Raw genomic sequence first — 27043 nt, forward strand, 5'->3', positions numbered from 1 at the left:
CAAATAGGCCTAAATGTAAAATATTCTGTCCTATAGTCAGTGAACAGATATTTTAAAGATTTTACTATACGTATTCTCCAATTCTCACAACTCTGCAAAGTAGGTATTATTATCCCTCAAAGAATCAGAGGTTATATTATTCGACATAGGTCAGAGAGGGTAGCTGGTACAATTAAAATCTAGGCCTGGTTTATTTTTCACCTGACATACCTGTTGCTCTCCAGTCTAATAAACAAATTTCCTCTCAATATCTTATGCCAATCCTTTGATTCATTTATTCCACATCTAGACATTATTTTATGTTAGAACTGTACGTGAAGATATGTACATGTAATCATCCTTTACAAGCACAAAATAAACAAATACAAAGATAGCTAATACTGACTGTTTAATATGTGCCAGTACTGTTCTATGTGCTTTATCAAACATATTTCATGTAATCTAAGAAGGCTTCAAGTGTAAGACCCCATAATTTTATCTAATATCCAGAAAGAAAAAGTGCTGTCAACCAAATAGTAGTACATTATCAACACTAAGATGCACCCTGATGTCAGAAATGTTAATATGGGAAAAAAAAGGGGGGGGGGCCTTAGAATCAATGAACTATCAAATCGTCATAAAATGCTAAGCTTTAAGCAATATTATGGTGATCAGTGTTGGTTCAAAATATTACATCTCATTGCTCATTCATTAAAAATAATAGTTCTATCCTTTTCCTTTCCACATTTTAAGTTCTAAACCTCTTTCAACTCTCTTTTTTCCCCTCAAGGTTGTAACTAATGGAATATTAGTGCTTAACTTTGAAACCACAGGCACTATTAAACTGCTTGTGAAAAAAATCTCTGTAAGGCAAGAATAAAACTTCCTCTTCCAATACAGCTGCAGAAAAAGACACAATTCTGGTCATAAAACTGCTTATAAATAAATGTTATTTCTAACAAAGGTGTCTTGTGATCACCTGAATTCTGGAAAGCATAGCTATGTCCCATAAAAATTACAAGGTCTGGGTTTTGGTTAGTTGTCATACTTAACAACTTACTGCCCTAGAGTAATATTATATTGACACCTATTTTCTGAAATACATATAAACTTACAAATTTTTAAATTAAGCCTATCATTGAAACTTCCCTCTTCTCACACATTCATAAACAAATCCTAACAATTTTTTAGATTCTCATAACAAAGAGTTGGAAAGCCTATTAACATTTTGTGAATGAGAAAAATAAGGCATAAATGAGTTAAGTAGCTTATATAAATTACACTACAAATAAAGAGCTGGGGTCAGGATTCAAACCCAGGCAGGCCAATTTCAGAGTCTATGCTTTTAACTGCTATACTAAACTACTAAAATATTAAACCACCACTATGTTCATAAATAAGAGATTAGTTACATGAGTTACAACAGATCCATGCAATGAAATACTAGATGGTTACTAAAATGATAAAGGACCAGACTTATCAACCTGATATAAACTCACAAGATATTGTTCATTTTTTAAGCCATATAAATTAGTTATAACATGTATTATGTTTCCATTTTTGTAAAGCAAATTAATAATAAATATGCACATATACTGTGAACATATGAAAAGGTCTAAAAGAAAACTCACCTAAATTTTAGCAGGAATTATTATTTCTAGCTTTTACCTTCTCCTTTACACTTGTGTTTAAACATTACTTAATCAAAGGGAAATGGGCTATTTTCATTTTGAAAAAAAATGAACTTTAAAAATTTTGCCAACATTTGTTTTAAGCTCCATACCTGGGTCTTTCAATCAAATATATTTCATGGGAATTTTTGGTCAATTCTACGGAACATATTTATCATTGCAAAAATGTTTTAAAATTTTTTTAATTTAAAATTCCTTCTTGCACCATTTAATGATCTGAAGGCACCTCTGAATTTTATAATAGCCACACTGTATGAACATAGGCTAGTTTTCATGTTACTTTAGTTGAGAAAGAGCAGAGTGAATGGCTATGAGTCTCAACAGATGGAATTCCAACGCATCACAAAAACAGGGTTGTGGGACTTCCCTGGTGGCGCAGTGGTTAAGAATCCGCCTGCCAATGCAGGGGACCCGGGTTCGAGCCCTGGTCCGGGAAGATCCCACATGCCGCGGTACAACTAAGCCTGTGCGCCACAACTACTGAGCCTGAGCTCTAGAGTCCACGAGCCACACCTACCGAGCCTGCGTGCCACAGCTACTGAAGCCCTCACGCCTAGAGCCCGTGCTCCACAATGAGAAGCCACTGCAATGAGAAGCCTGCGCACTGCAATGAAGAGTAGTGCCCGCTCACCGCAACTAGAGAAAGCCCGTGCGCAGCAACAAAGACCCAACCCAGCCTAAAATTAATTAATTAAAAAACAAAACAAAACAGGGTTGTACTCCAATCTCCCCTTCACCTTAGTGAAACTACAAGTATATTTCACTGCTTCAGCAGACTGTAAGCTATGCTTCCATCTCTAACACAATGGTATACTATTTTTATCCCAGAACAAACCAACGTCCAAAAATAATGGAGCTTATTAACCAAATACTATCTGGAATATTAGTTTTCCTAAAACCAATAGACACAAAGGGGTAAAAAACAGAGCATGGGTTTTGGAAACAAACCTTTGTTTGAATCCAGCCCCTGTCACTAGGGTATTAAGTTTGACCTAGGGTATCATGTTACAGTAACACCACAGGTTTTTTTCTTCTGTAAAATTAGTCTAATATTAAAATAGATATGCAAAGTTTCCTTTTAAAATGACTTCTTATATACTGATACCCAGCAGGATAGGGATAAAATGCATTTTTTTAATCTGGGAGAGGGAGGCAAAAGCAGTACTGGTGAACAGAATGTTGATGTTCTGCCTATTTATCCTATCAATAATTAAGAGAGATCTCGAAATCTATGACTAGTTATGGATGTGGCTATTTCTTCTTTCACCTAAAACTGCTATACAACTCCTCAGGACTCACAGGAGTCCTCTCTTGAATGAAGATTTCCTGTTTTGGAGAAAAAAAGTGCAGAACAGTGCACAGAAATATGCTGTCTTTTATATTAGAAGAGGAAGAAAAAATATGTACAGTTGCCTATATTTGCATTAAAGAGGTACTAGAAGGGTAAAGAAAAAACTAATAAAATTGTTATCTTTGGGGGAAAGACAAGAAGGGGGACAACAATGTGAATGAGAGATCTCCCTATACACACAGTTGAATTTATTTTTTGGTGAATTACTTCTGTCCTTGTAACTTTTATTCATGAATTTAATTTTTACTTTTATCAAATACGTGTACTATAACAAATTTTACAAAATAGTCTATATGATAAAAGCAAATCTCTCCACCCAAACAGAATTGTTAAACAGTTCTTATTCTAATGGTTGCCACCACAACATTAGATAATATGCTTATAGTTATCAACTTTAAAAATAAACTGGCTGACCTCTAATACGAAAACTTAGTTTATCTCTTATAATTCCTTTTTCTGTTCTCTCAATGTTTGAAATATATGCTCTTAATTTTAATTCTTGTGTAAGTATCTTTGAACTTTAAACACTACATTTGTATCTTTACTGCTTGTTTTGTCAATCTGACATTACCTCTTGATTCTCCATTTTGAAAGAAAGCTTTTGGGGCTAGTAATCTGTTCCCTCCCTCCCTCCCGCCCTCCATCAACTTCATTTTTACTTTTATTGGTATGCTTGTTACATTCTGCCCTCCAACAATAGCATTCTGGGCTTTGTCCATTCCTGTCCTGTCCAAAGGTTGACTCAAAGTTGAAAATCAATAAACAGCATTTACACTTTTATTACTATATAAATATTGTTCAAGGAAACATAATCCTGGAACACTTCACTTTTTACTCTACGCGTCTAATGTCACAACCTTAGAACCACTTGAAAAAGACTATTCTTAGAATCAAGATCAAATGGATTCTTTATTATACTCTACCAATTTCTTAACATTATGCTACATTCTAATTTGGTTCATAATTAGACATTTTTATTTATTCATTCATTAATTTTTGCTTTCCGTGACATTTTAAAACTGTATTTTCCTCACACTATTATCATCATATTTTCGTATTTTCCCCAAACTCTTCATGGCACCACTCATTCTATGTACTCCTCATTTTTCTTCCTAAGATCTCCCTCCTAAAACCCCCTTTTCTCCTGCTTCAATCTAGAATGACTGCTTTCTAGGACTTCTGAACAGCTATTAACTAAGGTCTTCTTTTCACTTTTCATCTGGGTTGGCTCAACTTTTTCCTGAACTTCTGTCTTCCTTGTCCTTAGTTCACATTATTATTTTGCTGGAGTACAACCTTAACAACTACCTAAATGATGGTAAACACCAAGGTAAACTTTCTGGGTCCATGCATGTCTGAAAATTCTATCCTCATAAGTAATCATTTGACAGCCAAGAATTCTGGGTTAAAAATTATTTTTTCCTAAGAAAATTAGGAAAAGATTCACCATTTTCATCTAGCATATAGTAGGGCTGGTAAGATGCCAGTCTGACATTCATTTCTTTGAAGTTGACTTGTTTTCTGCCCCCACCTCCCTGGAAGCTTTCTGAATCATCTCTTCATCGGTGGAACTCTAAAATTTCACAATAACATATCTAGGTGATAGTCCTTTGTACTCACTGTACTAGGTAATAAATAGGTGGGTCTGAAGCCTGAAACTAGAATGAGTTGGTCTGAAGCCTGAAGCTACCACTGTCCTTTGTACTTCATACTAAGTAATAAATAGGTTGGTCTGAAGCCTGAAGCTAACATGAATTGTTAACTCCCATCTCCAAAATTAACCATGGAGAAGCTGTAGAAGCTGAAGGGATATGTGGATTTCAGGAACCAAAATAATGTGAGAAAAACCTTGATGAAATGTAAGGGAAAAAGATAGATCAACAGTTGAATTGAAATTTTAATACATTTCTCTTAGAAAGTAATAGACCAAACATAAAAAATATGACCAGAAAAAAAAAATACAATCAATAACTTGAACTAATAGATACACTGAATGCAGAACTAGACATCCAGTTAAGAATAAACATTTATAAAAACAGACATTGTATCAGGTTGGCAAACTTTATATGTAAAGGGCCAAATAGTAAGGGATTTTAAACTTTGTGGGCCATACAGTCTCTGTCATAACTCACAAAAGCAGTCACAGACAATATGAAAATGAATGAGCATGGCTGTGTTCCAATAAAACTTTAATTATAGACACTGAGATTTGAATCTCATCTATTTTTCACCTGTTACAAAGTATTAATCGTTGGATTTCTTTCAAGCATTTAGAAGTATAAAGACCATTTTAGATGGCAGGATGCATAAAAACAGATGGCAGTGAGCCCTATTTAGCCCTTGGGCCATAGTTTGCCAACTCCCATATTAGTTCATAAAAGAAGTCTCAATATGTTCCAAAGGAATATACTGAACATACTATGTTCTCTGCAATAAAATTAGAAACAAAATTAAAAAGAGTGGCTAATGTTTGGGAACTAAACTTTTAAAGCCAGTAAATAATCCTGGAGTTAAGAAGGAAACTTTTTCGAAAAAATACATGCACCCCAATGTTCCTAGCAGCACTATTTACAAGAGCCAAGACATGGAAGCAACCTAAATGTCCATCAACAGATGAATGGATAAAAAAGTTGTGATATATATACACATAGGAATATTACTCAACCATAAAAAAGAATGAAATAATGCCATTTGCAGTAACATGGATGGACCTAGGGATTATCATACTAAAATGAAGTCAGAAAAAGACATATCATATGATATCACTTACATGTGGAATCTAAAAAATGATATAAATGAACTTATTTAAGAAACAGAAACAGACTCACAGACACAGAAAACAAACTTATGGTTACCAAAGGGGAAAGAGGAGGGAGGGATAAATTAGGAGTTTGGGATTGGCAGATACAAATTACTATATATAAAACAGATAAACAAAAGGCCCTACTGTAGAGCACAGGGAACTATATTCAGTATCTGTAATAAACTATAATGGAAAAGAATCTGAAAAAGAGAATATATATACACATATACATAAATAAACATATATATGTAACTGAATCACTTTGCTGTATACCAGAAACTAACACAACATTGTAACTCAACGGTACTTCAAAAATAAATAAATAAATAAATAAAGGAAATTTTTTAAGAATCATAAGTAAAATATAAAAATACTTAGATATAATAAAAATGAAAACACAAATCCAAAACTTGTGGGATCCAGCTTTAGTACTTTAAGATAAATTTATAGTTGTAAATACATTTATGAGAAAACAGAAGATTTTAAAATATGTGAGTTAATTATTAACTCAAAAAAAATTACTTCAAAAAAGAAAAAATCGAGAGCAGAAGAGCAAATCCAAATCCTAAAATTACTGTGAGAGGAATAAAAAACCTGAATTCACCATAAGAATTAAAGATAGTGAAATAACAGACAAAGACATCCCTATCCCCCACTACCAACCCAGGTCCAGATGACTTTGCAGGTGAGATCAACTAAACTTTGAAGAAAAAAGTTGTTCCACAAAACAGCAAAAGAATGAAAGTTAATCAGTTCATTTTAAGCAGCTAGTGAATGAAATCTTGATTCCAAAAATAAAATTAGAAAATCACCTCTTTGCAACTATCATTATAATAACGAATTAAGGCAAGAACCATCACATAGATGCTAAAATTAGTAGATTAAAATTTGAGAATTAAAATAATATTAGCATGGCCTTAAAGTACCACTCCACAAAATACTTACTAGTTGCAAAGAGAAAAACAGTAAATTTACAGCAGAAAACCTGGCAAATACAACTTTAACCAAGTGATCAAAGTTAACATTACAAGTTATAGGACAAATCAACATTCTCTGCTTTCTGATAAAATACACTGAGAATAGAACATGACTTCTGTGGTATTCCTGCAAAAATACATAACCTAAATCTATTTATAAGAAACAGATAAACTCAAAGTAAGGGATATCCTACACAATAACATGCCTATATTCTTTTAAAATGTCAATATCATGAATCAAAAAGACTGAGGGAACATTTTAGATTAACTTCCAGATTTTGATAATTATGCTACAGTAATGTAAAATGTCTTTATTTTTAGGCAATTACACTCTAAAGTATTTAGGGGGTGAAAGAATAAAGTAAAATAATATATCAGTGAAGTTTCAAGGAATCTCCTTGACAAACTATTAATTACGAAGGGAAAATTAGTAACTTAATATAGTGGAGAAGCTGGGCTGACAATCATGCTAACCAAATAATGATTCAGAAAGTGAAAAAAAGAATATAGAGAGATATATGTATATCTACAGAAAGTAACATACACATATGTATAAAGAAAAAGAGAGAAACACTATAAATGAATAATAAAACAAATGGGGCAAATGTGAATTACCTGGGTAATGGTTATATAAGTTTTTATACTATTCTACAACCTTTCTGTAAGTTTGTATTAAAGTTTCAAAAAACTAAGATATCGATGAAATTCACCACATTAGTATACTATGAAAAAAGAAAACCTTTAAAAGGGAAAAATCAAAGTATGTATAAATTATGGTAAGCTATTAGAGAGAGAGAGAATGTGGTAATATAAAAAAGTCATATGCACAGTGATTTACAACCAAAAAAGTATTTGCACTTACATGATCTTACTTGGACATTAATAAGCTATTTTACTATTCATTTTTCAGTATTTATTCACTACTTTGAGTTAGGTAGTTGTATTAGTTATGAATGGATGCATAACAAATTACCCCAAAATCTAGCAACTTATAAAAACAAGAATTTTTAAACTCAATTTCTGAGAGTCAGGAACCTGGGCATGGCTTAGTTAGGTCCTCTGGCTCAGAGTCTCTCACAGGCTGCAATCATCTCAAGGCTCAATAGAGGAAATGGAGGTCCCACTTCCAAGCTCACTCAAGTGGTTGCTGGCAGGATTCATTCTGTAAATGGGCCTCTCCATAACGTAGCTCACTTTTATCAGAGTAAACAAAAAGAAAGCAAGAGAAGCCAGTCCTTAGAAACCTAATCCTTCAAGTAGATTTAAGCCTACCATCTTGCTATTTGTTATCTCTTTGGCTCATCCATCCTTTAACCTATCTTAAACACAGACAGATTAAAAGAAAAGGAAAAGGAACAGGAAAACGATATACCCCACAAATACTAATCATAAGAAAATTGGAATGACTAGAATGACTACATTACTATCACACAAAGTAGATTTCAGGACAGGAACTATTACTAGATAAAGATATATATTACAAATGATTTTTTTAAAGGTTAATTCATCAAGAAAATATAACATTCTTAAATGTGAATGCATCTAATAACTGAGCTTTAAAATATATAAAGCAAAAACTGACAGAACTACAAAAAGAAATAAAAGAACCACAACTACAGATGGAAATTCCAATATTCTTCTCCCCTTTCAGTAATTAACAGAATAGAAAGAAAATCAGGAAAGTTAGAGAAGACTTGAAACTTCAACCAGTTTATTCTATTGACATTTATAAGGCACTACACCCAACAAAAGTAAACTATACATTTTTTTAAGTGTACATAGAACATTCATAAAGACAGACTATAGCTTGACATTAAAACAAACCTCAGAAAATGTAAAGGTGTGAAATGGTATACAGCATGTTCTCTAATCAAAGTAGCATTTAAAAAAATAGAAAGGGACTTCCCTGGTGGCACAGTGGTTAAGAATCTGCCTGCCAATGCAGGGAACATGGGTTCAAGCCCCGATCCGGGAAGATCCGACATGCTGTGGAGCAACTAAGCCTGTGTGCCACAACTACTGAGCCCACGTGCCACAACTGAAGCCCGCACACCTACAGCCCATGCTCCGCGACGAGAAGCCACTGCAATGAGAAGCCTGTGCACCAGGACGAAGAGTAGCCCCCACTAACCGCAACTAGCATGGCAATGAAGACCCAACGCAGCCATTAATTTATTAATTAAATTTCAAAAAGATAAATAAAAATAGTTAAAAATAGAAATCCCAAGATTTGGCTTTGAAAACCCCAAAATCTTTAGAAATTAAATCACGCTTATAAATAATCATAGGTAGGGCTTCCCTGGTGGCGCAGCGGTTGAGAATCTGCCTGCCGATGGAGGGGACACGGGTTCGAGCCCTGGTCTGGGAAGATCCCACATGCCGTGGAGCAACCAGGCCCGTGAGCCACAACTACTGAGCCTGTACGTCTGGAGCCTGTGCTCTGCAACAAGAGAGGCCATGACAGTGAGAGGCCCGTGCACTGCGATGAAGAGTGGCCCCCGCTTGCCACAACTGGAGAAAGCCCTCGCACAGAAACGAAGACCCAACACAGCCAAAAATAAATAAATAAACAAACCAATGAACCAACAAAAAAAATAATACAATAAAATAAAATCTTAAAAAAAAATCATAGGTAAAAAGAGAAATCACACTGAGTAGAAAATACTTTGAACTGAGTGAAAATTAAAACCCAGCACACCAAATTTTGTGTGATGCAATGAAAGAAAAAAATCTGAACAGCACAATATCTATTTTTTAAAACTGAATTCATAATTAAAAACCTTCCTGCAAAGAAAATGCACCCACAAATGGCTACACTGATGAATTCTATCAAACATTTAAAGAAAAAATACTACCAATCTTATACAAACTCTCGTCAACTGATTGGACATGGCTGAAGAAAGAATTATGAGCTTGAAGACATTTCAACAGGAACTTCCCAAACAGAAAAGCAAAGAGACAAAAGAACTGGAAAAAAAAAAAAAAAAAGAAAGAGAAAAAGAGAGAGTGAAGCAGAAAAAAACATTTCAAAGTAATGAATGACCAAGAGCTTTCCATAATCAATGATAGAGACCAAAACCACAAACCCAGGATCTCAGAGAACACCAAGTAGGATAATACCAAAAAATATGCACTTCAGCAGATCATTCAAACTGCAGAAAACCAAACACAAAGAGAAAATCTTGAGGAAAAAAACCCTCCTTACCTACAGAGGACTAAGGATAAGAATTACAGAGGTTTCTTTCTCATCAGAAACCATGGAAGCAGGAAGAAAGTAGAGTGGACTATCTAAAGAGTTAATGGAGGAAAAAAAACCCCACCAACCTAGAATTCTATATGAAAAGCATCCTTCAAAAGCAAAGGAGAGGGGCTTCCCTGGTGCCGCAGTGGTTGAGAGTCCGCCTGCCAATGCAGGGAACACGGGTTCGTGCCCTGGTCCGGGAAGATCCCACATGCCGCGGAGCGGCTGGGCCCGTGAGCCACGGCCGCTGCGCCTGCGCGTCCGGAGCCTGTGCTCCGCAACGGGAGAGGCCACAGCAGTGAGAGGCCCGCGTACCGCCAAAAAAAAAAAAACAAGCCCCCTCCCCCCCCCCCCACCAAAAAAGTAAAGGACAAATAAAGACTTCTTCAGACAAAAACCAAGGAAATGTATTATCAGTAGACCTGCCCTACGAAAAATGTTAAAAGAAGGTCTTTGGGGAGAAGAAAAATTATGTAGATCAGAACTCAGATCTACATACGGAAAGGAAGACAAGGAATAAATGAAGGTATTTTATACTTCTTATTCTTAATTGATCTAAAAAGCCTGTTTATTTAAAGTAATAATAGTAACAATGTATTGGGTGATTACTGCATATGGTTAAGTAAAATGAAAGATAACAGTGTCCTAAGGGACAGGAAGGAGAAATTGGAAATGCTCTGTTGAAGGTACCTGCAGTATACATGAAGCAGCATAGCATTATTTGAAGGTGGACTTAAAATGAGCTGTAAATGTATACTGCAACCATTAAAAAAAATTTTTTAAAGAGGTATAAGATGCTAACAGAGGAAATAAATGGAATCATATAAAATGCTCAATTAAAACCAGAGAAGGCAAAAAAAAAAAAGGAGAAAATAAAAACAAAGAACAAGCTAATGAATACAAACAGTTATGAACAAGGTACTTATTAATTTAACTAAATTAATCATCCCTTGAAACGTGAATGGTAATGGCCTACATATACCAATTAAAAGACTGATTGCTCAGAGTGGATTTAAAAAAAAAAAACAAAAAACCTAACGATATGTTGTCTACAAGAAACCCACTTTAAAAGAATAGGCAAAAAAGTTAACATTCATAAAAGAAGGTAAGTGAATGGCTAATAAGCACATGAAACGGTACACACCACCACCAGTCATTAGGTCAATGGAAATTAAAACTATGATAAGATGCTACTAGGCATTATAGTTGTACTCGCTAGAATTCCTAACAGTGAAGTGTTGGCAAGGATGTGGGGCAACCTGAACTGTAATACAAAGCGGCTCCAAGTGTAAAGTGGTACATTTAAAAAAATAACCAAGTTAAACATACACATATCCAATTTTACTCCTAAGCATAGTGTACAATGACACACACATTTACCCAGAGACATACACAAATGTTTACAGTCGCTTTATTCATAATAGCTCAAATCTGAAAAGAACCCAAATGCCCACCAACATGAGAATGGATTTTTAAATATTGTGATATATTCACACAATGGAATACTCTCGTTAATAAATAAGAAAGAACTACTGATACATAGAACATAGATAAATCTAAAAATCCATTTTGCTGAGTAAAAGCCAGGCATCAAAGAGCTTATGCTGTATATATGGAGTATTAATATTTATTTCATTTATATGAAAATCAAACACACAAAATCTTTGGTGACAGAAATCAAGAGTTGCGTAGACTGGGTCTAGAAAAGGGCAACAGGAAACAAGGGGATACGTCTGTCAAAATTTATTGCACTGTACCCTTAAGACCTGTGCATTTCACTCTATGTAAGTTACTGCTCAGTTTAAAAAAACAAAAAAAATTTCTGGCAAAGGCCTTTTCTGTAGTTCAAACACTGCAAGCAGTAGGTGCATTTTTTCTGCAAAGGGTCAGAAAGTAAATATTTTAGAATTTGCGGTCATATGGTCCCTGTTATAACCCTTCTGTCATTGTATCGTTAAAGTATCCAGACAATATGGAAACAAATGAGCATGGCTGTGTTTCACTAAAACTATTTACAAAAACAGGTGGCAAGCTGGATTTGGTCCACAGGCTGTAGTCTGCTAACTCCTGGTGGAGCAACAGAAAATCAATCTTCAAAATTAATTTAAATACACTGTAGTGTTTTTTCCTATATAGTGACAGGCATGATAATTATTAGAAGCCAATTATAGTCCTTCCTAAATTTTTAGGTTTTTCTATACTCATCTAATCATTTAAAATAGAAAGATAAACTAGAAAATCCCTAAAATATATTTAATATGGAAGATCATCATTTTAAAAAATCATTTAATGGCCACTATAGTATTCTGAAAAATTACCCAGGAATGTGAGAAATATTTAAGATACACTAGCTAGTAATAATTAAAGTATGAACTAGAAATTTAAAATACACTTAGTTACACACACAAAAAGCTATGTTACCCACAATGCTGATGCCTTGATTTATCTGGTATAATAAAGTTCTTGAAACATGCCCAGCATCAATCATCATCACCTGGTTTGTTCTTTATTTAAAAGAATTGAAAATTAAGAACAGCAATTCTTGCTGTTTTTAAAAGCATTTCAGAATACAAAATAACATATGGAAATAAAAGAAATATTTTATGAGAAGTACCAAAAGCTAATTTTTTGCCTAATTTAGGCAAGGCTCAAAAACCCTGCAAAGAACCTGCAGGTTCAAACTCTGCAAAGAACACTCAGGGTATACAACTAGGTATAAACAAATCTCAAATACAGCACAGCCCTAAGCTGCCTGAAAATGTTTATCCATCTTCAAGAAAATTCTAATCTAAAAAAAGAACTTAATTCTCTCTCACCATGGTATATACCTATTAGAAGAAACACTAGCAAAATCAGAAGGCTTGGGCTCCAGTATAAGTTTGCCACTTAATTGACTGTGTGAGAATTTGGCATCCATTCATTAATCAAGCATTTCTGAGAGCTTACTATGTGCCAGACACTGGAAACACAGTAGTGAAGGAAATATCAAAAATTCCTGCCCTCATGACACATTCTAGTGAGTCACTTAATCTCTAAAAACAATTCAGTTTTCTTTCACTAAGGTAATGGACTTCATATTTAAGGGTATTTTCAATTCTCTAAAATAAAATCCGTATTACTTTCTGCATCCGGGAAAGCAACTGATGGAGCATAACCTGAAATCCAGTCTTTCACTGGCTAAAACTATTTCTTGTGTCATTATATTCAGACAGCAAATAAAAGAAAATAAGTGACATTCTTGAAGAACTTATTTAAATTAGCTAATTTTGGTTTATACAATCTAGAGAAAATATGAGCCTTATTGGCCTATTACTTGGTAACTAAACTTCCTTGGATGGGATCCAAGAAAGAAGCAGAACAATCTTATGAGAATTTTCTTCATATAATGAATAATTTTACAGACATTTCCAGTATTGCCAAGTGAATCAACTAATCAGCTTATCCTTTCTTCAGAGTAGGATCTGATCTGTTTCCAAACTGCTTGCTGGAACACAGGTAGTCAGAGATCCTAATTGCATATTCAAATCTAGTTCCTGAGCCTTACATTTAAATTTTTCTCTTATCTATCATCAAGATATATTTTTCCCCAAAATAAAACAGGCATGACAGTCCTTCAAGCATAATTCCTCAACTCCCAAGTGTAAGTTTTTTAAATGTTTCATGTATTCGTTTTTCCCAGATAAACTCTAGAATCACAAATTATGTTTCTGGTAAGACCAAAACAACTCTCACTTTAAATATCCCTTCCCTCACAGGCCCCTACGGAGACACCAAAAGGGATCCAAGACATAAGCCTAAGCCTGCGGTTTCTATCTATGAGTATCATTCCCAAATGAGAAACTGACATAAGTATCTACCAAAAAAAAAAAGTATATCCCACCAAGAGGTTTCTCCATTTATTTTAAACTCATAAAATATGTTCGAAGTTTGCCAAAGCAAGCTAACTCCATCCAACTTCAAAAGACAGTATAAGCAGTAGTCCCCAATTATGCTAATCTTGAACATCCTATTGTTAGTCTAAAACTCTGCTATCTTTACGCTTATATTTTAAGATGTTTTAGGAATATGAGTACCACCATCAGATCCAATAAAACCAAATGCAGAAGTGTTGAAATTGTTAGCTAGAGATGATGGACAGAAAGCAGCAAAACAACTTTACATAAAATACATATAATATACACATGAATTATTTCCATTTTCTACAGTAATATGAACTGTAAGTGGTCTCTAGAACTAGATTCTCAACTCAGCTGCATCAAATACCAAATTGCTCAAAGAAATCTTAAAACTTCCATTTATATTTTAAAAGCCTCATATTGATGAACTCGATTTGTATTTTAGAATCCAATAAATGAGAAGATTTTGATAAAACTGAAATGACTTATAACTTAGAAGAATCATTACTGTAAAATATTAATTATCCAGCTCTCCCATTGTTCACCTTTTAGACAGTACCCTCATTGCTGGCAGCGAGGTACAATGAAAAAAAAGGTCAGGTTTGTAATCAGAAAGACATGTGTTTGAACTCTGGTGCACCACACCTTGAACACAAACTTTCTGAACCTATTTTTTCATCTCTAAAATGGGAATATTAACACCTACCTTGAAGAACTGTTTCAATTATTAGTGAAATATATGTAAAGCATCTTTTATATAATAGGAATTGAAGAAACTTTAGCTGCTATTACTATTTTATTACTCATAAATGCATCCAAGACAAGATAAAAGAAAGGACATGGCAGGAAAATAAACCAGAGCCTAGGTTACATGTAACTGCTAAAACAACAAAAGCAAATAAATACCCTGATAGTTCAAGCGAAATTTTGGGCTAAACTTTTTGTTCACATTTTATATAAACAAGATAATATTGTAACCACTCTTTATAAACACATAAAATCCAAAATTAGCTACAGGTCTACTTATGTTGGAGCTAAATGAAAGATTATCATCATACAATAAAACAGATAATTTTATGAACAGGTGAGATGATTTCACCATTGGAAAAAAATGCCAAAACTAAGATTTAAAAATGCTTATGAAAGGATATTAAAAGATTCCTACCTTTAAACCGACTGCTATAAGATCTGTAACAACACTGTATGGAAAAAGTAAAAAGAGAAAATGGAAAACAAAGTTAGAGAACAAGTTTTAAAAAGACAGAGATAATAAGATAAAGAAAAAAAGAAAAAGCATTATAATAACAAATAATAAAAATAAGAATGTGATGAGTTGTGAAATGTTAATACAAAGAAAAGTGATGGGACAGTCTAGCAACAGCAGAGTGTAAAAGCAAAGCTTTAATAGCAATGTAAGAAACAAATAATAAATCAAATTCTCCTTTGGTATTTAGAAAAATGTAGTTGTGCTTCAATAAAATGAGTACGTGTTTATCCATTTACCTCTATTTAACAAACCCAAACCAAAACTTTAAATCACCAAAGTTCACTCTTTTAATCACTGGTATGAATTATCGTATTTAAAGTTTTAAATGAAACAAAACCAGTGAGTGGATTTTACAGAAATAGACAGTAACTTGCAAATTTGCATCTACCACCCAAAGGGCTCACCAAAATATAGCTAAGACAGTCTCTCAGAATTAAAAACACAAACATCAAACTTCAGACATCAAAGTTTTCAAAGATTTGCTTTAAAAAAAATTCTACCACATCAAAACTGTGTTTAAGTATCAGTAGGAAATGAGCACACACACACAAAAGAAAGTTGGGATTTGAGGTGGAACTAGAAAGTTATGTTGACTGGTGGTTTGTTTTTTTAACTATCCAAAATAATGAAAAAGGACCCTTTTCAGGCTATGGAAGAATGTAGAAATTTAAGTAGCCTCCTAAAAGCATAAACTGTGTTCAAAACCATATCCCGTAACACCAAGATGTAAAAAACCCACATACTTCTGCCAAGCAAAAATCCATCTCTTCCAACCCCCCACAAAACTGTCTTCAATTAAGTTTGTCTCAACTCCTAAAAGAAAGCTATAATAAAATTCTATATATTGTTAATAACCTATGTCATCATTACTTAATAAAAGTAAACAAGTTTGTTTGTTTAATGATGCAAACTTAATTGTTTTAAACAATAACCATGTAGTTAAAATTTTTTCTTTTGAAACTTAAATTTTGTTTGAAATCTAAATGTGATAACTGACATTTGTGCATAAAAAATTAGATTGTCTAATATGTACTAGGTATTGGTCCCGATGCAAAGAGTAAATCATGCTGCTACTTGAACTCCCAAATGAACTTACCTTCCAGTATGTCTTACTGCCCCACATATTTAAACCAATAAACTCATTCTTAGCTTTCAAACCACATTTAGGGTGAAGAGAAAGTTAACTTCTTAAACACTATCTGAAAGAGTAAGTCTGCACTTCACAGTTGCCCAAGAGTTTAACAGCCAAGATGCATAAGCCAAGAGTCCTCTTTCTTATCACTATAAATTTTCCAATACGAAAAGCTAGTCTGCTTCCGTATCTCAAGTCAAACCACTAGTCAAGACAATTCACTACACATAGTGAAATACTACTTCCACAGCCTTTCTCAACTGAAATATTGGTGTAATTATACAATTAAGATAGTAAAATTCTGCGCACATATAAAGTGTAATTGAAAAAGGTGGTGTGAAATGAGTTTTCAACAATGCTCTCAGAGACGCTTCAATTAAACAATAAAAATAGATTCAATTAAATTTTAAAAATACTTTGGAGAACATCACCACCACAAATGAAATCTAAAATTGCACTTTGTCTAACGTCTGTAACAGTTTGCAATGTACATTCAAATGAGTTAATCCCATATATTATCATATAGACTTATTATAAAACTAGGATAAACGAAATCTAATGAAGGCAAAAATTGTTCGAAGATTCCATCGTCTTTACACAGTACAATTACAATCAACTATATGGCAACATGTATGCGGCTTTACTGTTCAAGCAAGTTCTGTATACTCCACAACCAAGAGGTCTCCAGAAATCTTGTCATCAAAATCAAGTAAAAGGCCAAACAAAATCTCAAGTGCATAATGAAAATAAATAAGTGGATTTGCAGGCTCTAATAGAGGTTTTTTTTTTTGGATCTTGATGCACATAGACTACGACCTTCAACTAATTCACCAAGATCCTAATCTAGTTGTTTTCTTAATCATTCAAATATCTGTCTGGTCCCACCCCATAATCCTGGGTCCCCAGAGAAATATTTATATCGGTGATCCTAAATCTTTATTTTGGCCACAGACCTCATTCACTTTTAAAGCGTTTCAAAGCTCCCCGAAAATCGCACTTATGCAATATTTTGCATACATCGCAGGGAATTCACAAGTTTCTTGGGGGGCGGGGGGTTGGTAGGGGCACGCGTCCCTGGTCACCGAGTCCAGACGCCCGGTGTACGGTAATCGGTAACAGAGCTCCCAGCACAAGCCCGGAGACCGCGTGGGACCCCGGCTCCGGGACCGGGTCGCCGTCCAGACGTGTACCTGCGCGTGCCCTAGCCGTCCGCCACTCCGCGGCCACTCGCCTCCCCGCCAGAGGAAGCTCCAGCGCCCGCCCCACCTCCCCGGTAAACAGCAACTCTCCGAGCGGGAGGACGCCCGCCCCGAGCGCCGCCTCCGCCTCCCCCAGCGCCGCGCACCATTTTCTGAGAGGAAGTGTCTGGAGGCCGGGCCGGGCTCGGCGGACCTCGGCACCCGCGGGGTGCACTGGGCTTTCCTCCGCTTCCTTGGGCGAGGGTGTGAAAAGGCGGACATTACGGGGGCACCGCGAGGGGGAAGGAGAGGCTGCGGCGGACCGCCCCTCCGGGTCTCGGGACTCCCTGAGGAGGCGCCCGGAAGCCCCGCCGTCGGGCTCGGCCCGGGCCGCTCCTTGGGCCGCCGGCGCCGCACCCGGCTCCCCCGCTCCGGCGCGTCCGGCCGAGAACCGAGAAGAAGCGGGCAAGCGCAGCCCGGTGGCCGCCAAGCACTTACCCATCCATGGCCCACACGGAGGAGCGCACAGTGCGGAGACTGACGGGCCCACCGCGAACGGAGGGAGGAGGCAGCGGCAGCAGGGCGGCTCCGGGTACCGGCAAGCTGCGCTTCTCTCGAGCTCCGGCCGGTCGAAGGTGGAAAGAGAGTGGAAAGCAGGGGCGGAGACCAGGGACGCTCCCGCCACCGCCGTGCCCCCGCCTTCCCCACCCCCCCGAGCGCGTCCCCGCCTCGCCTCACCCCGCCCCTCAGCGTCGACGCCCTCCCTGGGCCCCGCCCACAGCCGCCCTCCGGCTCGGCTCCAGGGCGCCCTCTTCCTGCGGCTGCCCTGAGACTCCTCCTCCGGGTGCCCCGCCCCGGCGCGCGCGCCCCGCCCCCGCCTCCCTCCTGCGCTCACGGGAGCGCGCGCCTTGTGCTTCCCGCTTCGCCGCCCCACCCGCGCTCCCGCGGGCTCCACCGGCCTTCCGGCTTCTGCGCCCGGGGCGGCCTAGCTTGGACACCTCCCTCTACCGGCGGGAAAAGCGTTGGGGACCCGACTCCGGAGAGTAGGTAGGAGTGTCCCGCGAGGGCCCCAGAACCGCGGCGGAATTGCCCCGGGTGGGCAAGGCTGTTGGTGGCTCGGCCCGGAGCAGGGAGGCCCGGCGCGGGCTGTGGTCTTCGGAGCCCCAGGCCTTGCAGCCCCAGGAAGCGCCAGTCACCCGCCCGGTGACCCTCACCGGCTCGATAGGTGTGGTTGGGATGAAGATGAAAGAGGGGAAAGAGACTGCCCCGAACTTGAGAATATTTGCGTTTTTATACAGTTTTAGTCTCTGAGTGCCTTTCGACCTCAACTGTGTGGGATCGAATTTATGGGAAACATTCATCGCACAATATGGAATGGCCACTGTATTGCTAGCATTTTATAAAAGTTTACACATTCTCCCTGTAAAACAACAACAAAAACCTACGAGGCAGTGCTTATTCTCGTTTTTCAGATGAAAATTTAGACATGAATAGAATGATTTGCCTACAGTTTCACACCCGCTAAAGCCCTTTCCTCTTAGTCTGAGCAAAATTAGAAGCATATAACTTAGTGGCAACTTGCTTTTTTTCCCTTTTATATTCTGTTTGGTTCCGAAATTGAATGATTTTTCAATTCGGAGATTGCCAAAACGTGAGCCACTAAACGCTGTCCTCCACCAAATTCTTAACCTCCTGAGTAGAAAGAGGGGGCCGCTCCCTCTCATCCTCATATGAAAAGCCAGTAACAAGAAGCTCAATCATCTGTCCTTGCTACTATCCCGCTTTTTAAAAGTGGGTGCTACCTAAAAGATTTAAACTGTCGATTCATCCATCATTCACTTAATATTTATTACTTACTCTGTGCCAAGCACTGCAGGGCTATCCAAGAAAATCAGGTCCCAGCCTTTGCGGTTGCATGGATTCCTCCCTTAGTTTATTTATTTATTGGCAAAACAGTTTTCAAACAGCTCAGGTATCTTATTCAGAGAGATCATTTTTAAAATACTGTATCTAACCTAAATCCCACTTTGCAAAAGGTCAAATATATTCTGTTTTGTATGTTAAATCTAATTGCAGTTGTAAACATTGCCAACTTACATTGCTAGATGGATATTAAAAATATCAGCAAGATAAATAGCTGATGTGGTCTTGCTATTGTTGTTTTGGGGATATATTCTGTTGATGAAATTTCCTTAATTTTTTTTTTTTTAGCTACACAAGTAATAATATGCATACATGCTCATTTGGAAAATTCAAACAATATTAAATATTAAAAAGTTATAATTATTTTTCTTCACAAGCCACCCACTGCCCACGATAACCAGTGTAACAATTGTGTGTGCATCCTTCCAAGACCCTCACTGGTTTTTGCTTTTCTCACGTAAAAATCCTGGAGATTTTTTTTTCATGTCAGTACTTTTCATTTACTTAATTCTTTTTAATACTGCATAGTATTTCATAATTTCATGTGCCATAATTTTATTTAACCTTTTCCAAAATAGTGGAAATTTACAGTTTCTAATTAGTCAAAATAATTAACAGTATTGCAGAGAACATCATGTATGTCTGAACATCTTTGCACACGTATAATTATATCTGAGGAATAGATTGCTAGAAGCAGAATTGCAGAACAAAGGGCATAAGCATTTTCAGATTTCATAAATATTGCCAAAATAATTCCCTAAAAGCTGAACCAATTTACTCTATATTTTTTAAAAAAAGTTCTATTTCTCTTAGCCAATGCCTTAAGATAACTAATAAATTTCAATATTAAAAAATAACCATGAAGTCTATCTCAAACTCACTGTCCATGTTACTAACAATAACTCTGAAAAGTCTCCAGTGTAAAGTATACCTGACTAAAATGAATAGAACTATATGGTATTTCCTAAACACTTAACATCCAGTTTTACAACAGAAGCCTAGATAATCAAAAAACTACTCAGGACAGAAAACAAGGTGAAACCTTGTCCTTTCCCCTGCCTCTTGGTCATAAGTTTAAAAGACTTCTCATGGATTCAGCTCCACAGGTTTGTGAGTTTCTCTGATTCAAAAACAGTAGATAGTATGGAATTTAGTTATGCTACAACACTTTTAGAACCCTAGCTATCCCCATAATCCATATGGCATTGGAAAACTGTAGCCTTCTATAATGTCAGCAGAAGTTTCTGAGTTTCTGGAATGATCAGATATCACCCACATGACCTGACTTTGCATGAGAGCTTTATGTTCTGTATACTGGCTTCTTGATGGCAAAGAGGATAACACATTCTTTATTTGCTAATTGCTCTATACTTTTGAAAAGTAAGACAGTTACAATAGTTTATAAATTTTCTAGCATTTAACCTTCCTGTGTTTTTATTCTAATATTTTTTCTTTTTTTTTTTAAATTCTAAGAAATTCCCCTGAAACACCTTCATCTGATAAGAGACACCCCTGCCCCCTCCATTATTATGTTTGGACAAAATGTAACCTTTGAACATTTCCCTTAAGGCATTGCAATATGCAGTGGTAGTTAACATTTAACCAGCATTATTACCCTATTCATGTTTATAGGTAAGACTTCTTAAGACAGAAAAATAATACAGAGATGCCAATATAAGTCAGAAATAAGACCAGCCATTTGATGAATCTGGGAGGTGGACATTTTAATATCATTTTATCCCCTGATAAATATAAGATCATAATTGTTAACATATATATGCTAAGACACAAACATATGAAATTATACTGAGTGAAAAAAGCTAAACTCAAAAGGCTACAAACCATATGATTGCATTTATATGACAGTCTGAAAATGACAAAATGACAGAGATGGAAAACAGATTAGTGGTTGCCAGGTGTTAGGAAATGGGGGGCGGGGGGGTTGGATATGGAGCGAGAAGGAGATGAGTGTGACTGTAAGGGAGTAGCAAGGGGGATTTTTGTGGTGATGGAGCAGGTCTATAGCTCGATTGTGGGGTGGGTTATACAAATCTACACATGATAAAATTGCACAGACCTTTAGACACAAGTGCATATAAAACTAGCAAAATCTGAGTAAGATTTGTTGATTGTACCAGTGTCAATTTCCTGGTTTTGTTACAGTTATTAAGATGTTACCATTGGGGGAAACTGGGTGAAGAGTACGTGGGACCTCTTTGTACTTCTTTTAAAACTTATTGTGAATCTATAATTATTTCAAAATAAAACAATAAAGAAATATTCCAAAGTGTTCCCTTAATACATGTTATTTGTTCAGTAGTCAAGCAATAGCTTCAAAGGCTTAAGAAAAATGTGTAGGTGTATAATTCATATTTTTCAGGCTCTATCAACTTAGTAGGCAGACTAGGTTATAATAGCTGACACACACTGAGTCTTCCCAGTCTGTTGTATGATGAGCCTTCCTTCAGAGTCCTTCCCAGCTGTTTGAGGAGTAGAGTTGAAAGTGTTTCCTGCATACTCACTGACCTCTCTGCCACCATGAGTTATGTCCGTTTTCCTCAGCCTGTTCCTGGCCCTGATGTAATCATTTCCATGTAAAGCTGCTAACATGACCAGTGCTTGGTTCAGGGCACTCCAACGTTTGCACTGAAGATGCTGTCTCTCGTCACTGTCCTATAGTAGCAGTTGCCAGCCCGGTTGCTCAGCTGAGGCATGGACATTGAGCAATGGATTTTCAAGAGTAATTTTTCTTTTTACCATACTGTATCACTGAGGTCCCAACGTCTCTCAAAGTTTTCCCGTTGTGGAGCACAGGCTCCAGACGCGCAGGCTCAGCGGCCATGGCTCACGGGCCCAGCCGCACGATCCCACATGCCTTGCATCAGCAGGCGGACTCTCAACCACTGCGCCAACAGGGAAGCCCTCTCAAAGTTTTTAATACAACAGCCCTTTCCATTTTCATTCTCAGAAAATCCTTTAAGATTTAGGCATGAGTCTGGGACAAGGCCGGAGAACAATCCGAGTGATAATCACTACCCTCTTTTAAGAATCATCATTCCCCTTAAGCACTGACCTTTTGTACTTAAGACTGGTACACTCTACTCTCTACCCTGAGGGTGTGTTCTCACTTAGGAGTTTCCTTGGCCCAGCTTGGAAGTAGATCTCTTAGAAATAGAGGACAACATATCTCTTCAGAGATGCTTAAGTATATTTGATCCTGCCTGATTTCAAACTGAGGACCCTCTCGCCCATGCTCACAAAAAGAGAGGAAATTCTATTCACTACAACAAAGAACTAGAAAGGGGCACTGTTTGAGTTAGGTTAAGGAACACCTCTGAAATGAATAGTACTGTATGGTAAAGAGTGGTCTTAGAGCCAGACTAGCTAGTTTAGAATCTTAAATCTTTGTGAAGTCTGTGCAGCATTGCATTGCCCTGGCCAAGCTCATAGTGGAGGAGAACGTCCCATCCCAGCCATTGCCACCCCTGGGAGGAGAGGCTTTCCCGGGATCAACAGTTTAAAGATTCTCAATGATAAATTCTTGTGGCTACCAACCTATTCGGCTGACGCATGGACACTGAGCAGGTGAACATTGCCTTTAGTGACAACATTCTTGAGGATTCTGATACCTACCTATATTATGTGGCCAGATCAGGCCATTTTGGCACCAAGGGCTTGGCATCACACTTGTGTCAGGTGAGAAGGATGCCAAGATCCTCAATGATGGGCAGGATCACTTTGAGGTCAATATTAATGAACTCTGATGAGATAGACATCTCCTCCTACATTGGATAGACCCTTTAGAGGACACACAGGTTGGGGGTGAAGTAGACACTGCTGCCACCTACCCCTGAGAATCCCCTGTCCCCACCCCAAGGCTTCCCTCTTTTGCATCACCACCACTCCTAAACCCCCATTTCCTGATTTGTCAGAATTTTTTTAAACAAAACTTTAAAAACAAAAAAAGTTTATAAACCAGCACTTACTAAAAGTGTGAACTGGGACAAATTACCCAACTTCTCTGTGCTTCAGCTTCCTGAAGAGGGGATAATAATAGTACTTTTCTAATATCTTTTTTTTTTCTTTTTTCTAATATCTTTTAGGGAAGGTTTAAACAGATCAATTCATGAAAAACACTTAAAACAGTGTTTAGCACATGGTAAGTGCTCAGTAAGTTTATACTTATTAATAATTATTATTTCATATTACTATTATGAGCTTACAAAGCATCAGAATTCCTTGAGAACATAATTCAAGAATCATTTGTCTGGTGAGGACTGTGAAAAGGTTTATAAATTGTTAACTAGTCCCTAACAAGGTAGGAATGGAATATGAGAATAAGAGTCTAGAAACTTTCATAGCAATTTGACAGAGAAATATTTTTCTTGAATCTAATAATAAAAGTGGATTAATATTGTGTATTTGTTTTTTATTTCAATTTTTAGTTATTTTTATTGTATTTTTACAAAAGGATTAACCCACAGAGGATTGGAAAATTTTTTTCAATGGTTCTTTACCACAATTTTAGATTTTAAGTTCAATTTTTTTGGCCGTGCCATGTGGCTTGCGGGATCTTAGTTCCCCAACCAGGGATCAAACCCAGTCCCATGGCAGTGAAAACGCTGAGTCCTAACCATTGGACCCCCAGGGAATTCCCTTATGTTCAATTTTTTTTTTTTTAGTCTAGTTTTTTGTTTGTTTAATTTTTATCTCTTGGCCATGTGGCATGTGGGACCTTAGTTCCCCGACCAGGAATTGAGCCCGCATCCCCTGCATTGGAAGCACACAGTCTTAACCACTGGACCGCCAGGGAAGTGGCTTTTATGTTCAATTTTTAACTTTTTAATTTTATAAGTAATATATGAATATATTCTCTTTTTGAGTTTTTAATCTTTTATTGTGGAAAATTTTAAACATAAAAATAAATGGAATTGTTTAATGATCCCCAACTACCAATCACTGATAATTTTAAAATTATCAGTGTAGAGCAAGCAGTAGTTCTCAAACTGTAACATGCATCAGAATCTGCTGGAGGGCTTGTTAAACAAATTGATTGTTTCTGCTTCAGGAGTGGGGCCCAGTAATTTGCATTTCTAGCTGGTGCTGTTGCCACTGATAGTATGGGAACCAAACTTTAAGTGTCCTTGATGTAAAGGGCTAAGATTCTTCTGTAGCCACTACTTCATCAAAAGCTGTTTATTTTGCAACCCCTAACCCTACTACCCCTCAGCTTCAAGCATGTGTTTCTTGCTAAACCCAAGGCAGACTATATTCCTAATAACTTTTTTTTTCTCCTAACCTGAACGCACAGAATGTACTTTTCCACAGTTACTCTCAGGCATCTACTTCTGAGAACTGATAACAGAATTTTTGCCTTGTCCCCTCTTCACATTGTTGCTTCATCGACCATTTTTCTCATGAGCAACTTAAGTGTCTATGAAGTTTTCTTTCTTCTCACTTGTTTTCTAAGAGTCTTACTCTAGGACTTTCTACATCAATATTCTGACATTCTTTTCTCATCTACAACATCACCCACTCTTCACCATTCCACTCAATTATTTTCTTTTAGGTAAAATTTACATACATTGAAATCTACAGTTTTTTTTAAAAAAAAGGATGCATCCATGTAACCTTGTAATTTACACCTCTGGACTGCTTTTAAAGAAAAGATACTTAAGTAGTTGACCCAAAATAATTTTCTAACGATTGATTGAAATAGTTGCATTGACTAAAATAGCATTGACTTAGTTTTATTATAATGGCAGTTAAATATTTAGAAACATTAGACTAGATTCTCACCCAACAGTAAACAAAATAGATTTAAAAATTAAATGTAAAAATTCAAAAGGCTATAGAAATCCAAGTTAACAGTTATTAATTTCAGAAGACAAAATCGTTTGACTCTTAAAAGAAAATCCTTGTTCACAATGTGAATATAGTGCTGACTCCTGCAGCAAAGGTTCTTTGGCCAATGAGATGGGAGATGCTCAAAATATTTAGTAACTGGCACTAATTGGGTATCAACCATTCGCAATTAATGTCCTTAAACTACTAGTAGGGCCAAACCTTTGTATATTAGCTGGATACCAGCATGGATATAACTTCACGACAGTGGGCAATGTGGCAAAGACTCAGTTGTATCAATAACTTTCTATGTACTTTCATTTCTTAGCATGCCATGGTATTTACCCTCTATCTGAATCAAATGCATCATCTACATATCAAGCCTCTCTGCTCTTTTCTCATTAGCCCAAGACAATTAAAGTGGCACTAATGTGTAGGAAAGCAAATAGAAATACAAACATTGGCTCTAAATTCACATGGTAGTACTTTGTTGTGAAAGTTATCCACCTGATCTGGAGTATCATTATAAGATATTTTAGATGTTATATACACAAATGTGACAAATTGAAACATTGTTGCAGAAAACCCTCAGACCTCCATGAATGTAGTCACAGGCCTATTTAAGAAACATTTGCCTGAAACAGTTCTCAAACTTGAGTCATTCCAATACCAGTTCCATAATTCTTACTCTATCCATGTACCATCTTCACTCTTGTTTACTTAACATTTTTCTTTAAATCACCTCACTTTTTTACCTCAATATTTTTATTTTAAAATTATTTTCTTTTATATCACTATCATAAATGGAAAAACCACGATCACTTGCCATAACAGCTGTCATAAATAAAAACAAATACAGTGAAAACAGAAAATGTTATTAAATTCTACCTAGATACTATTATCTACTGAAGGTTCTGGACCAGAGGCCTATCTCTCCTTTTAATAAAAAGGGAGAGGGACTTCCCTGGCACTCCAGTGGTTAAGACTGCACTTCCACTGCAGGGGCTGTGGATGCCTGGCTGGGGAACTAAGATCCTGCATGCAGCAAGGCATGGCCAAAAAAAAATTAAACATTAAAAAATAAAATAAAAAGGGAGATTACCAACAAAGTATTGATGTAAGAAGTATACTGGCACCAAAGCAACTATACTCTGATAAAAATTGATTAAAAAGAAAAAGTATACTAGCACCAAGAGGAAACTTTTCTTCTGTCTCTGTAACCGAGCAGGACACTATGGGGCCTTCTAGGACAGACCCCACCCGCATATCCTCTGCTTTAGCTCCTCTCTGAAGTACCCAGATAATAGTGTTTGGGGAGTTCCCTGGTGACCTAAGTGGTTAGGATTCGGGGCTTTCACTGCAGTGGCTGGAGTTCAGTCCTTTGTTGGGGAACTGAGATCCCGCAAGCCGAGTGGCCAAAAAAAAATAGTATCTGATGCACATTTCCTGAGTTGTTTTACAGATGCTAAAACCACCATCAAATGGAAGAAAACTACTTGATGATCATGAGCATAGCCCCCAGACCTGCTGGCACGTAAGGATTAATAATGTTGGCCCCTGTGACACTGCCCTGTTACCTCACCATCAACCATTCAGAGAATGTGCACGAGCTGATCAGAGACCCTGCGACCACCCCCAACCCTCACCTTGCCTTTAAAAATGCCTTGCTGAGGGCTTCCCTGGTGGCGCAGTGGTTGAGGGTCCGCCTGCCAGTGCAGCGGACTCGGGTTTGTGCCCCGGTCCGGGAGGATCCTGCATGCC

At 37.1% G+C, this 27043-nt stretch overlaps 2 protein-coding genes across 8 annotated transcripts in view; one reads left to right on the top strand and one right to left on the bottom strand.

Annotated features, from left to right (window-relative positions):
- PTBP3 (polypyrimidine tract binding protein 3) overlaps positions 1–18148 on the bottom strand; it is a 101522-nt gene extending 83374 nt beyond the window's left edge. For 2 of the 4 annotated variants that reach the window (XM_033427440.2, XM_012532800.3), the window contains exons 1-2: positions 18014–18148; positions 15104–15137 (exon numbers count right to left, since the gene is read on the bottom strand). In XM_033427440.2, the coding sequence (XP_033283331.1) occupies positions 15104–15137; positions 18014–18021 (42 nt within the window). In that variant the 5' untranslated portion in view covers positions 18022–18148. Of the gene's footprint in view, positions 1–15103; positions 15139–18013 lie in introns of those variants that run through there. The other 2 variants (XM_012532801.3, XM_049710968.1) reach the window with 2 other exon arrangements.
- Positions 18149–18439: 291 nt separating this feature from the next.
- The window catches only part of HSDL2 (hydroxysteroid dehydrogenase like 2), a 120497-nt gene continuing 111893 nt past the window's right edge, over positions 18440–27043 (top strand). The window contains exons 1-3 of one of the 4 annotated variants that reach the window (XM_049710972.1): positions 18470–18562; positions 23542–23597; positions 26745–26816. In XM_049710972.1, the coding sequence (XP_049566929.1) occupies positions 26764–26816 (53 nt within the window). In that variant the 5' untranslated portion in view covers positions 18470–18562; positions 23542–23597; positions 26745–26763. Of the gene's footprint in view, positions 18563–23541; positions 23598–26744; positions 26817–27043 lie in introns of those variants that run through there. The other 3 variants (XM_033427443.2, XM_049710974.1, XM_049710973.1) reach the window with 3 other exon arrangements.

Source organism: Orcinus orca, chromosome 6 (genome assembly GCF_937001465.1).
Source record: "Orcinus orca chromosome 6, mOrcOrc1.1, whole genome shotgun sequence".
NCBI lineage: Eukaryota > Metazoa > Chordata > Mammalia > Artiodactyla > Delphinidae > Orcinus > Orcinus orca.